The sequence below is a fragment of the Bos taurus genome, chromosome 7 (genome assembly GCF_002263795.3).
Source record: "Bos taurus isolate L1 Dominette 01449 registration number 42190680 breed Hereford chromosome 7, ARS-UCD2.0, whole genome shotgun sequence".
Taxonomy (NCBI): Eukaryota; Metazoa; Chordata; class Mammalia; order Artiodactyla; family Bovidae; genus Bos; species Bos taurus.
Window position 1 is genome coordinate 57848328 of NC_037334.1, and position 13757 is coordinate 57862084.

General features: G+C 43.4%; 1 protein-coding gene across 14 annotated transcripts in view; it reads right to left on the minus strand.

Annotated features, from left to right (window-relative positions):
* Positions 1–13757, minus strand: part of PPP2R2B (protein phosphatase 2 regulatory subunit Bbeta) — a 509482-nt gene that overhangs the window by 52128 nt on the left and 443597 nt on the right. For all 14 annotated transcript variants that reach the window (NR_073586.1, NM_001272085.1, XM_059888050.1 and 11 more), the window contains one exon: positions 6812–6976. Coding sequence is in view for 13 of the 14 variants with exons in the window: in NM_001272085.1 (NP_001259014.1) it covers positions 6812–6976 (165 nt within the window). In the remaining variant the exon portion in view is untranslated. The remainder of the gene's footprint in view (positions 1–6811; positions 6977–13757) is intronic.

A 13757-nucleotide genomic window follows, 5' to 3' on the forward strand; every position in this document is an offset into this window, starting at 1 on the left:
AAGTGTCTGACTCTTTGCAACCCCATGGACTGTAGCCTGCCAGGCTTCTCTGTCCATGGGATTCTCTAAGCAATACTGGAGTGGGTTGACATTTCCTCCTTCAGGAGATCCTCCTGACTCAGGAATCTAACCTATGTCTCCTACATTAGAAGGTGAACTCTTTACCACTGAGCCACCAGGGAAGCCCCAACTCCCAATACTCACACATTAAAAGGGAAAAGCAAAATTCAGCTCAGCCACTGCTGCTGCCATCAGCACCCTATTGTTTCAGGCATTAGAATCTCAAACTGCAAACACAACCCTTGTCACTACTGCCAGGAGCGATGGAAAAAAAAATTGAGAGATGAGGAAGAGAATCATCCTTTCCAACCCCTGCTGAGTATGCAGAGTGAGGGACATATGGAAATTAATATATGCAGCTCTGATAGCACGAATCTCCTCGGCATTTTGATTAAACACCGACGGTTATTAAATACCCTCCTTCTCAGAGCTCATCTCCGAAAGCCAATGTTGCTTTTCATTTTGAACTCTGATGAACTGTCTCAATTCCGTTTGCACACCCGGGCTGAACCATGGTCTGCGGAAGGCTGGCGTTGGAGGAGGATGGAGAAAATCAATATGAAATGTCAGGCGCGAGGTCAGATTGAACTTGTTTTCCCAGCTGGCGGGAGCTGGGGCCGCCACTGCAGCAGCCAAACAAAGGGAGATGCTCACCGAGGAAGGTCGGCACTTTGGACTGAGTCAAGAAAATGAATTTCGTTTGCTCCTTAATTAGATTAGGAGGCTGGCGGCTGGCAATTCCAAGTGCTGTTGGTGTCGGGATGGGGCGCGGGGAGGCAAGGACGCGGCAGGGGTCTGCAAATGGCCAGCTGGCTCCTGGCCTCCCTAGGGACTGTCCACTGGGTTCTGCTTCTCCAGGGCTGCGTGCAACCCAGACTGTAGGGAGGAGCAGCCTCCAGGGACACCTGGATGTGTGGGCTCAAGGATTCTCCCCAATATCTTCCTCAGGGAGCTTCTCTGTCTTTAGGCAGAAGCTCAGAGGTCACTGGGTTATAAGGTCCTTATATAATCCCCACCCAGCACCACAAGCCTCTGTTTTCATACCACTTATTGCAGTCATGCTGTCATATCTATCTGGGATTCTCTGATGAATGCATCTTCCCTCCTCAGACAGTGTGATGGTTCATTTTATGCAATGGGGTGGCCAGATATTTGGTCAGACATAATCCTGCAGTTTTTGGAGGGTTGTTTTTGAGTGAATTTAACATTTAAATTAATAGTCTGGGTAAAGCAGATTGTCCTTCCTAATAGGTGTGGGCCTTATTCCATCAGCTGAAGATCTGAATAGAAAAAAAAGCTGACCCTCCCTCCAGTAAGAGAAAATTCTGCTGCCTGACTCTTTCCAGCATGGACATCAATTTTTCCCTGCCTTTGCTGTTGAACTGGAACATTGGCTTTTCTTGGACCACAAGCCTGCCGGCCTTTGCATTAAAAGTACTTCATCAGCTCTTCTGGGTCTCCTGCAGGCACACTGCAGGTCTTGGGACCTGTTGGTCTCCCTAACTGCATGACCCAAATACTTCTAACAATTATTTCATATTTATATACACACATGTAATACATGCATATACACATATATGCATGTGTATGTATGTGTATATATATTATACATATATATGTATAAAAGATATATGTTTCCTACTGGCTCCGTTTCTCTGCAGACCCTCACCAATACTGACCTTGAGCTCCAAGAAGGAAGAAAGCAGACCCGGCTTTGCTCATCACTGTGTCCCAGAGTCAGGTACAGTACCTCACATATAGTTTGTGGTCAACAAATACTAGTTAAATAAATGAATAACGGGGCTTACATATCTGGAAGGAGGGTTGGAGTTTTGACCTCCCTATAGCCGCCAGCCTCAAATCAGGGACACTCAGAAGGAGTACCTGGAGAAGGACATGGCAACCCACTCCAGTATTCTTGCCTGGAGAATCCCATGGACAGAAGAGCCTGGTGGGCTGCAGTCCGTGGGGTCACAAAGAGTCGGACACAGCTGAAGTGACTTAGCATGCACGCACAGGAGGAGTAACTGTCGTTATTCCTGACATTTGCTGCTGCTGACATTTGCTGACTTCCATGTGCCTGACTCAGGGCTTGGCTCTTCGACACACAATGACAGTTACTCCTCATGAATAACCAGCCCTGTGAGACAGTCTTTATTATCTCTATGTTCAAAGGAGGAGCTTGAGATTCAGAGGGATTCAATAACTTGATTTGGGGGGTCACGCAGGTGCTGAGTGTCAGAGCTGAGTTCTGATTCTGACGCTTCTGCTCTAAGCCATTCTAATTCTGGAACTTTCTAAGGCCTTATCCTTTTTCCATCTTGAGTTCACAGTTCATTGAGCCTTCTAGGCAGCTTCCTCCTCACTATCCAGCCCTTGTGTGCATCTGTCTGACTCCAGAGCCCAGGCTGGTGTCTGCCACACTGGGCTGTGAGCACACCTGGTTTCTCGTGCCGTCTCTGCCACCCACTTTGGGTCGGTGGCCCTTCAAGCCCAGTTAGACGACTCATGTCACCTCCCACACAGTTGGGACCATGTCCCAGACTGGTCCTCACCTCCTCACTCTCTTTCCATATGGCTTCTTATGAGTCCACAAGCCACATGTCATTTATTTCAACCCTCAGGCGTAAATTTATTTATGGACTCAATATTTACTGAGCACCTGTTTGTATGTCAGTCCTTTGTGATACAATGTGAGCAAAATATTGGGATAGCTAAAAAGTTCACTTGGGGTTTTCTGTAACATCTTATGAAAAGTCTGAATGAATTATTTGGTCAACCCAATAGATTCAGTTCATGTCTTCCTCTAGAGGGGAAGGATATTGAATAAGTAATATCCATGTATGATGAATGCTAATCTCTAATATTGCTTTACATCCCCACAGTTGTTTTAAAAGAAAATGTTTATTTTTCCCTTTTCTTTCTCTTCTAGTTCCATAGCTACCATCCTTATCTGTGTTATGAATTTCCACTGTATTGAGACAAAAGCACAACTTTCTAATTCTCCTGTTTCTTCCCACCACCACTGTGTTAATCTTCCATAAAATATAAATTCTATGACTCTGTTCTCCAACCAACTGATCTCCAATTGCTCTTCACATACTAGGAACTGTGCTTCTCAAACTGGGGCACACATATGTATCCTTAGAGGTCAGGGAGGAGGAGGAAGAGGATATGGGGGTGCACGATGTAGTATAGGAAGCCATAGATAAATGTTGCATCTTTTGGAAATGATAATTTTGTTTGAAATTTGGGGATGGGTAGAAATGTAAATATTAAATTAAGTGGAAAGTAGTCATTTTATGGGAATAAAATGTAAAACCCATGTGAAATTTTAAGATGGAAAAATAAGACTTCAAAGAAAACCGTCTGTGGTCAGCATGTCCCCTCCGGCCACCCGGAGCACATCAGAGAGGCTGAATTGCTTTTCACTGCCCTTCCTTCACAGCAGCAAGGTTCATGGCATGGCTCTGAGAGTACCTGGTGCAGAAGTTTAAGAAGGACTAGCTATCAGAGGAGCCAGACTCTGGGTATAGAGCAGGTACTCAGTGAATGAATGAATGAATGAATGAATGAATGAAGGCATAAACTTTTGACTCTGATATTCAACCACTGACTTGATATAAACCTTCATACCTATTTGACCTCATTTTCTCCATATTCCTCTTTAACCCAAGCCCAACACTTCTTGCTAAGACTCTTTAAAGGTGCTACATCACTTCCTAACTTCAGGTTTTTGCCCTGAAAGCCATGCCCTTGTGTGCATGGCCAAAAACACCCTTCTCTCTATTTCTTACCTAACCAAATCCTACTTGTGCTTCAACATGACTCCTCAGCCTCTGCCTCCCCACTTTGAGGTCTCCTTCCAGTGTCCCACGCCCCTACGAATGTCCACACCCCTAATTGTCTCCACCACTCATTTGGGTGTCCCGGGTACATCTTTCCCCATCAGCCAAACTTGACGTTGCTTGAGTGTTGGGAGATGTCTTACCTTTCCATTGTACCCTTCAGAATGCTTTTAAGTAATGGACAGATCACAGATACAAGAAGATCATGTTGAAGACCTGCCAATAAATTTTAGTCTAGATCTGTGGTTCTCAGCTAGAAGCAATTTTCACCCCAGGATATTTCACAATGTCTGGAGTCATTTTTAGTTGTCACAACTGGCCTTTGCTGCTTGTATCTAGTGTGAAAAGACCAGGTATGCTAAAAAGCATTCTACAATGCACAGGACAGCTGCCTCCACCAAAGAAAGAATCCTGTGCCCTTAATTTAACAATGCATTGTTAAGAAATCCTTGTGTTCCTTACAGGATATTCCTAACCTCTTTCCTTGTGTCCCTTTGTTCTCCCAGACAGAACCCAACATCCATCCTTCTTCTTCAGTTTAAGCAACTTCTCCAAAAAAATAATTGTAGTCAGATTAGTCCTCTGGTGACTTTAGTGGCAGTTCATTGAGTTTGAAACAAAATTTAAGTCCATTATCATGGCCATTATGATCAGGCTCTTGCATTCCTCCTGAACTTCACCTGTTCCTTGTCCAAGTCATTCTTTATGTACCAGCCATATCAGTCTCCCTTACTGGCTCAAAGATCAATATCAGCACAGACACTAACAAACATTGATAAAGCTTCTATCACGAGCCAGGTACTATTTTAGGTGCTGGGGAAACAACAGTGACCCAAACAGAACAAGTCCATGTCCTCAGGGAGCCAGTACTACAGATCAGTAGTCTTCAAGAGAACCTTCTGCAATGAAGGGAGTGTCTTAGGTCAGTCTTAAGTCAGCACCATCCAATAGAGTAGCTACACACAACTATTGAGTACTGGACGTGTGGAGCATCTGAATCAAAATCTTCCAGAAGCATAAAATACACTTAGTATGACACATCTCGTTAACAATTCTTAATGATTATCTCTTCTAAGCCCTGCAACAAACCCATGAAGTGGATGATATTATCTTACCCATTTTTCATATGAGAAAACAGGCTCGGAAAGGTAAGGGAAAGTTGGACAAAGTCAGATGGCTAATAAGAGATTAGCCTGGCTCTGACCTGGGTCTGTATGACTCCAGGATCCACACAATCTACATCCCACCACACTAGTCAGACCAGCTGCCCTGGGCAATATTCCTCACAGCAAAGGAGTACATGGACATGATCAAAATGATCTAGATAGTCACCCCACTCCCAGGCACATCTCATACAGATGATCATCACTTCGCTCACGTCACTAGGAATTAAAATGAAAAACTGGGGCTGTGGGGGAAAGAGGGCTTCCTTCCCCGTTCTTCACGGCAAGCTGCAGTGGCAGAGTGGCCCCGGAAGACGGTGCTGGCCAGACACACAGATCCTGTGGCTCCTGAGGATCTTGGAAGCTGCACGTTGTTTAGCCTGACCCTGGGTACAGATGACGGCTGCCCTCCAGGCACCTTTACTCCAGGAAGCGTTTTGTTTTCTAGAAAACCTCTCCACTAGCCCCAGGTCCGTCCTGTCCACTACACCTGGCTCTTGCTTCACTTGCTTACATCGGTCTTAGCCTTTGGCCGCCAACCACTCAGCCTCCATTAGTTTGGAGCCGCTCTGCACCATCAACACCATGAAAACTCCAGCGTGACCCCTAGGCCTGTGGGGGCTTGACCCCACCCCCCTCTCTGAAGCCCTCCTGAGTGCCCACTAGAACCACTGCGCCTTCTAGGGTGCTGCTTCTCAAAGCCTCACCCTCTCCATGAAGCTAATAATCCCTGCCCCTCAGCTGCTACTTTTTTTTTTTTTTAATTGAGATATAATTGACATATAACAGTATATTAGTTTCATGCAACTTAATGACTTGATATATGTATGCTGTTGCTGCTAAGTCACTTCAGTCGTGTCTGACTCTGTGTGACCCCATAGATGGCAGCCCACCACGATTCCCCATCCCTGGGATTCTCCAGGCAAGAACACTGGAGTGGGTTGCCATTTCCTTCTCCAATGGATGAAAGAGAAAAGTGAAAGGGAAGTCGCTCAGTTGTGTCCGACTCTTCTCGACCGCATGGACTGCAGCCTACCAGACTCCTCCATCCATGGGATTTGCCAGGCAAGAGCAGTGCAAATATTTACATTCAGTTAGCATCCATCACCATGCAGAGTTGCAATTTCTTTACAATGAGAACTCTTAAGCTCTACTCTCAACAACTTCCAAATACACACTAAAGCATGAACTTAGTCACCGTCCCCAGGTGCGATTCTCAATTCCTGTGTATTCGCAGGCTCCCCCACTGTCCAGCAAGTCCAGCTCATTCTACTGCCAAGATCCGTCCAGAACCCACCCATTCCTCTCCACTTCTACACCCTGCCCTTGTCCAGGCCACCCAAGTCTCCTGCCTGATATCACAACCCTCTCCTAACTGGTCTTCTCAACCCTGCTTCTCGTCCTCAGGTTCATTTTCCCCAGAGCCGCAAGAGGGATCTTAAAACATAATTCAGACCAAATCACCATGTGACGATGACAGGACTCATGTCTGATTCACCTCTGTATTCCATGGCCCAAAGCCAGTGTTGGTGGGACTCGACATGAGGTTTTCTCTTTACTCAAACACCAGACTTGGAGCTGACTCCCGAGTCAGGACAACACATGTGTAGTTTTCTTACTCCTGGTGTGTCTGAGGTGGGGAAGGACAGCAACCCCCCCAGGCCCTCCCGCTTCTCCTTCTGCATGTCAGGGGCCAGTGGTGCACCCACTCCATCAGCCCTGGGGCGGCTGGCTACTCACACTTGGTGTGCCGGTCACACAGCGCCGACGCCCGCATGTCACACAGCCGGATTGTCCCTTTGCTGCTGCTGTACACGAAGGTGTTGCAGTGGTGGGGGTGGAACTCAGCCGCCGTGATCACCTCCGTGAGCTCCTCCATGTTGGCTGGCTTGATGTCCACGATATCTGGCACAGACGAGTCAAGGAGGGGACGACGGGGAGGGGTGCCTCAGCGGGGACTACGAATCGTCGCTTTATCTAGAGGAACAGGTCAGCACTGAGCACACACGGAGGATCCTCATCAGGACTCTGGCAGACAGGCAGCTATCACTGGACCCACGCAGAAGAGGCCAGGGATGTTCAGCGGCCAAAGGCAGAACTAGACCTCAGGTCTCCCAAGGCCCTAATCAGGGTTCCATCCCCGTAACATGTAGATGCTCCATCCACATTAAAGTTACCTGCTCACGCAGTCAGGCTAAATTGTGCCAGGCTGCAAGGGCTTTCATTTCTCATTTTACAACAGTGGTTAAGAAACCAGTCCCATCACAACTAAATAATTCGATATATTTGAAATTTTAACCAAACTCCTGGGCTGATGCATTGTATCTAGGACAGACTGTGAATCTTTTCCCACAAAACCCCTCGGATCTTTAGAGAGGGTGTGGAGAGAAGGGAACCTTCCTGCACTGTTGGGTGGGAATGTAAATTGAGATAGGCACTATGGAGGTTCCTTAAAAAACTCAATCAGAACTACCGTATGACCCAGCAATCCCACTACTGGGCGTATACCCTGAGAAAATCATAATTTAAAAGGACATGTATACCCCAAATTCACTGCAGCACTATTTACAATAGCCAGGACATGGAAGCAACCTAAATGTTTGATGACAGATGAGTGGATAAAGAAGATTTGGTATACATGTACAGTGGAATAGTATTCAGTCATAAAAGGGAAAGAAATTAGATCATTTGTAGAGATGTGGATGAACTTAGAGCTGTCATACAGAGTTAAGTAAGTCACAAAAAGAAAAAGAAACACCATATACAAATGTATATATGTGGAATCTAGAAAAATAGTACTGATGAGCCTAGTAGCAGGTCAGGAATAGAGACACAAATGTACAGAATGGACTTGTGGACGCAGGGAGGGCATGGGAGGGTGGGACAAACTGGGAGAGAAGCACTGACATATATACACCCCATGTGTAAAACAGACAGCTAGTGGGAAGCTGCCTTATAACACAGGGAGCTCAGCTTGGAGCTCTGTGATGACCTGGCTGGGGTGGGATATATGTATACTTATAGCTGATTTACTTCATTGGACAGCAGAGACTAACACAAAATTGTAAAATAATTTTACTGCAATAAAATAAAAAAAATAATGTCAATGAAATTATAATAACAACAGCTGCTACCATTTATTGAGCACTGACTAAAGGTCAATTGCTGTGCAAAGCACATCGTGTGCTTTCTTTCATTTAATCCTTATAACAGCTCTCTAATCAACACTTTACTTATCCCTGTTTTTTAAAGGGCAGAAACAGAGTCTCAGAGTATGTAAGTAACGTGCCCCAAGTCACATGGCTAAAGAGTGGCAGTGGTAGGATTTTATCCCAGGTGCAAGATCTGCACTTTTTAGTAATTATGCAAAATTTCTCTTACTGAAGATATACAGGATCTCAAATCTCCATAAACTGTGATTTGCTTTAGAGCTTGTGTGGGAGTTCAAATATTAAAAAGAAGCCATCCAATTGTACAGCAGGATAGTTTTGGCCTCCCTTGTAATATACCCTTAGTTTTATCATAGTTTCCCTTTTTTTGTCCTGAGTATTTTCCTTTTTGATGAAGAACCATCATACCTCTATTTTTAAGGAACATAGCCTTGTGTATTGAAATGAAACATTTGGCCTTTCATCTATCAATGTGATGGTGACCTAATAGAAACAAACACCTTTAGTGGGAGTGAGTTTGTGCTGATCCATTCACATCCCTACTGAGAGTGTGGAGGACCTGGGTACAGGTTGGGAGGTGCCTGAGGGCTTGCTGTCTGAGAACCTGCATAGGAAGAGGTCTCTTGATGTGGATGCTATGAACCAAAATGATTCTCACCGTTGAACCACATTTGTGATTTCACCCCACCTGTTTACCGGGTAGCATTTTTCAACTTAACATTTGTTTCTATGGGTGAACTTAAATCGACTTACTTTTTTCTTTACTCAGCCTCGTAATCAGGAATCCAATATTCATGAAATCATCAGTTTAATAAGCTAGTTACATTTTAAATAACACACCTGAAATAAACGCATTTAATAATTAAAATGAACACATTTATGGTGTGCCAGGAACTGACGAATCACATTTTGGAAAACACTGCATTGAATCAACAAGCAATAACTTCAGACAGACAGTTCTGTTCGACTGGGATGGATAAAAGTCTATGTTTTTTTTGTAAGGTTGGTGGCCTAATCTCCTCCTTAGAGTTTAAAAGAGTAATGAGTAAATGCACTGATATTTTTAGTCATATTAGCACTAACAAAGTAGTCATCTATTAGCAAACATCACACATGCTCTGGCATGTAGTTTGATGCAATAATGGCTGTGTATCTGGTTGTGCCTCTTTCTCCTTCAATTATCTCTTATAAATCCTGTTGGGTTCTTTCTAAAATTAGCTTGAGATTGAACTAACATTACATTTTGCTACAATTTCCCTCAGCAACCCAGATACAGATATTACTTATGTCTCTGGAGAATGTAGGTCCCCTGGACTCATAAAATACTACCTTCTCAACTGCTCCCAGTGTTATAAATATTATCACAGTTAGCATCACGTGCTGGGGAACAGGAGCCTGTTTCCCCCCAGAAGAAGGCCCCAAGCTGCAGCTCTGGGGTTCTCCCCAGCCCCCTGACCCATGCATGCCCTCGGCTTTGTGGCCACAATACAGGGTGGGGTGAGCAGAGGTTAGTGTTTAGCTGTTGTCAGATTTCATTTCCCTCCAGAAAGAGCCTCCATACTCCACTGTGCCAGTGAGCATGTTTTTCTTTTCCCAAAATAGGGCAAGAAAATCTGGTGCTAGCTTTCTCAACCTCTACCAGTACAGCTCTAAAAACAAGCTAACTGGAAAGGATCTTGGCTGTGTGGGAGGGGGAGGTGCTACATCTACGGTTACTTTTTTTCTCACCTAAAAATAAAGCTCACAAGTTAGAACGTGTGAAAACGAAGTGCTTAAACATATACATGAAACCAGGAGCATCCTCCACCTTCAAGAACACCATGAGAACTGAATTTGCTTAGGGCTGCCGCCTCTGGACCCTTCCTCTCTCCTTCCCCGCCTCCATCCTGGACCTCCAAGCCTGCCCACCGTCCCTCACACCCAGGCATCTTCCTGGTGACTAAATAGAGTGCTTCTTTGGGTCTGAATTTCTGGGGTTCAGGAGAAAAGCCATGACTCCAATCCTCTTTTTAGTAATTGTGATGATAAGGACAACAAGAAAGATAATATGAAAATAAAAAGCAGTTGCCAATGTTCATCAAGTGCCACGCACTGTCTCATTTGATCTTCACCTCATCCTTATGATGCTAATATTATTAATAGACCCGTTTTCAAGCAGAGGAAACAGTGGCTGAGGTACATTACTTAATGTTATATGATGGCAGCGGGTGGAGCTGGGATCTGAACCCAGGTTTGTTTGACTCTAGAGCCTGGTTCCTGACCACATGCCATCCTCCTGCACTGATGAATGGCCCCCACAGAGCCGGCCTTTCCCAGCAATGTAATTCTGGCTCTTTTGAAACTCCCCTGGCTTATCTGAGAGGGATTCTGCTTGCAACTGGTGCTCGTTCAATTCACCCACCACTCTGGGTGCTATATTTTTCAGAACCAGAATTTGGACCCAGCATCTGACCTAGGATTTTTGTGTTCTCTGATGTGATTTTTTTTTTTTTTTTAAGGAAATGTAAGTTGAGACAGAAACACGGTAAAGGATTTCTTGAATTATTAACTGATGGAGGATTTTCTGAGTTCTAAAAACATTTAGGAGGAGTCTAGTTTCCAAAAATTCAATGGTGTGTGGGGATGACAAGACAGCATATTTTACATGCATTCTCTGTAAACTCAGTCTTTTTCCTTACACAGCTCTCAAGGGAAACACACACCTCCAGCATGTGCGGTTGTGCCCTTCATGCTGGGAGGGAAGGAGAACGGAAGGGAGTAACGCCTGGCTCCCTGTATTATCTTGGAAATGGAATGATGCATGTTGACAGTCAATTTTCTCTTCCTCATCTTTTAGAGCTCTGTATCCAAATTATTTCCCTGTTGTCCCAAAGAACTAAACAGCAAAGGCAAAACAGAGCAATGGATTCAAGGCTAATATACAAGGCAGACAGCCAACAGATTGCTATTAAATTAACCCTGGGGCTTGACAGATCTGTTCATCCTGACCCCAACTGCTTATGGCATTCCTTATTAATGCTGAGCCCAGGCAAATTACCTCTGCTAACAAAAGGGGTTAATATGCCTCTCTGCTGGGACTGGAGGCAGTGCTGGGGACGGGAGGGGGCACAGCCAGTTTGGCAGCTGAGCTCTACGCTTGGAAGGCAGGAGGTGGGAAGGTGAGGGCACTGTTGTGCCAGGCAATGGCCTAAGGCATCATTTAAAATAATAATTGAAGACGCTAGGAGGTCACCTCTTAAGGGATCAGCTTCAAACAAATAAAAAGCCAAGGCCATAAATTACATCCGCGGTGGGGTAAGGAGATGAAGAGGGTTATGGCAGGATGCTCAAGGGGAGATGGGGACCATTCAAGAGTCATTTCCTTGATCCCAAATTTGGAAAAGTTTTCCATAAAAATGTCTATAGAAACATTATAAAGGAGAAAGACTGACAACAACCTTAATATACAGAAACAGGGAAATGATTGAGTAAATTCTGGTTGATATCATTAAATTGTTTATGCAGTGAAATGCCAGGTCTGTTAAACAACTTGCAGGAAAAATTCTATCTGTAGTGTGACCATAATGCCATTTAAAATTTATACTCTGAAACTGATGGCCTAAAAGGCAAAACTACCAAATGTCATTGATAGTTCTACTGGGGTGGGTCTATGAATTTCTTTTCAATTATCAGTTTTTTCTTTTCTACATTTTCTTTTAGTGAAGTTGCACTATTTTAAGATTGAAAAAGATAAGATTTTTTTAATGCTTATTATGCATATGTATAATTTTAGGTGAGGTAAGTTAGATATAAAATATATACAGTCTGATCATAGCCATATAAAAAGAATGAGAGAAGAGAGAGAACAGAATGGGAGAAAATATAGTTATATATCACAGGGGTTATATATTTAAGGTTAGTATTATGTTATCCTTTAATAATGCTAGCTTGGGTTCATCCATTTGTTCCTTCATGTATTTCATAAATATTCACAAAGAATCTGCCAGGGATAGATTCCAGGCACAGGAGCTATAGCTGTGACCACAGCAGATCAAAAAATCCCCTGAACCATGGATCCTATTTTCTAGAAGGGAACATGGTTACTAAACAAGCTAGATAAATAAATAGAATATATAGTTTATTAGGTAGTAATAACTGTTAAATAGACAAAACAGGGAAGAGAGAAAGTATATATGTGTGAATGGGCAGTGTGTATGTGTGCACATGTGTGTGTGTGTGTGTGTGTGTGTGTGTTTGTGTATGACCCTAGATTGAACAGAATAAGACTTTCTAGATAAATTAAGAATTTAAAAAATTTTCTTTATTTTTCTGAGCCCTACTGTGGAATTAATCAGCATTAAAATTGTGATGTAAATTCCTTGTATATACACAAAATTAGGTGGTGAGATTATAGGTCATTTTATAATATCTACAATGAATCCATATTATTAAATCAAGAAAACAAACAGTGAGTAAAGTAGTTTCCTTGGCTTAGAACCATCTATGAGACAGTTGAGAAATCAGGAACCGCATCTCTGGGTAAAGCTGAAGACAATATTGTGATAAATACTGCAATTGTAACAAGTGGGGTCAAAAGATTAGAATTCATTTTGTTTCCACCTCTATTTTGCTCCAAGATATGGGAAAGTCATTTTCTCTCTCTCAGGATTTCAATTTCTTTGCCTTTGAATGGGTATCATTCTGTTAACTCTGTTAGTCTGAGAAATTTTGATGGTCAAATAAAACAGTGGAGAAAAAGTTATTTATTAAATGTTTTTGCAGTGGATTGAATAATCCAAACTTTCAAAGAAAACATGTCTTTTTTTCCAAAGATAACTTTTATATGCATTAGGTTTGTGAGTTTTTGAAGATTTTCTCATATGCTTCTGTCTTTATCTCTGCTAATTTTGCTGATACTAAGAAGATTTTTTCCCTCTCCTTTCTTTCTAAGCCAACTACTGGTAGCAGAGCCCAGCAGGAGGCTGGACTCTAGATTTACCTGGGTAAGACACCCATGTTCAAAAGCAGTCGAGGCTTTTCAGATAGCACAAGTCTGCCAGTACTGAAAGTGGAGAATAGCCTTGAAAACTGGGCATATTAGAGCTGGATTCTGTTTTAGGGAGCAAGAGTTTATCTGAAATCTTTATTCCAAAGTCTGAATTTAATCTTTGGATAGAAAGCAGTGATTACAAGCCATCCAGATCTTGTCAGCAGAAAGGACTTGCTGCTTGATGGCAACACACTGAAAATCTCCAGAGAGGACTCCGAGGGATCTTCCTTTCTTAAGAGCTTAAAAAAAGCCAATGTGCAAATATTCATGGAGGGCTTTGCCAGTTGCTAGGCTCACTGTGAGAGGACTGACAAAGAGACACATGGTGCCCTAGGTGGTGCTTTTGGACACGTGTTGAGCTGCGAAAGACATGGGATAAGATGTCCTTTACAACTGTGGGTGGGGGGTACTTGAAAGTCCCATAACCACAGCCCCTTGCCTATTCATGTGACACAGAGCTTGAAATTTCTCCATTAGAAAATACTCA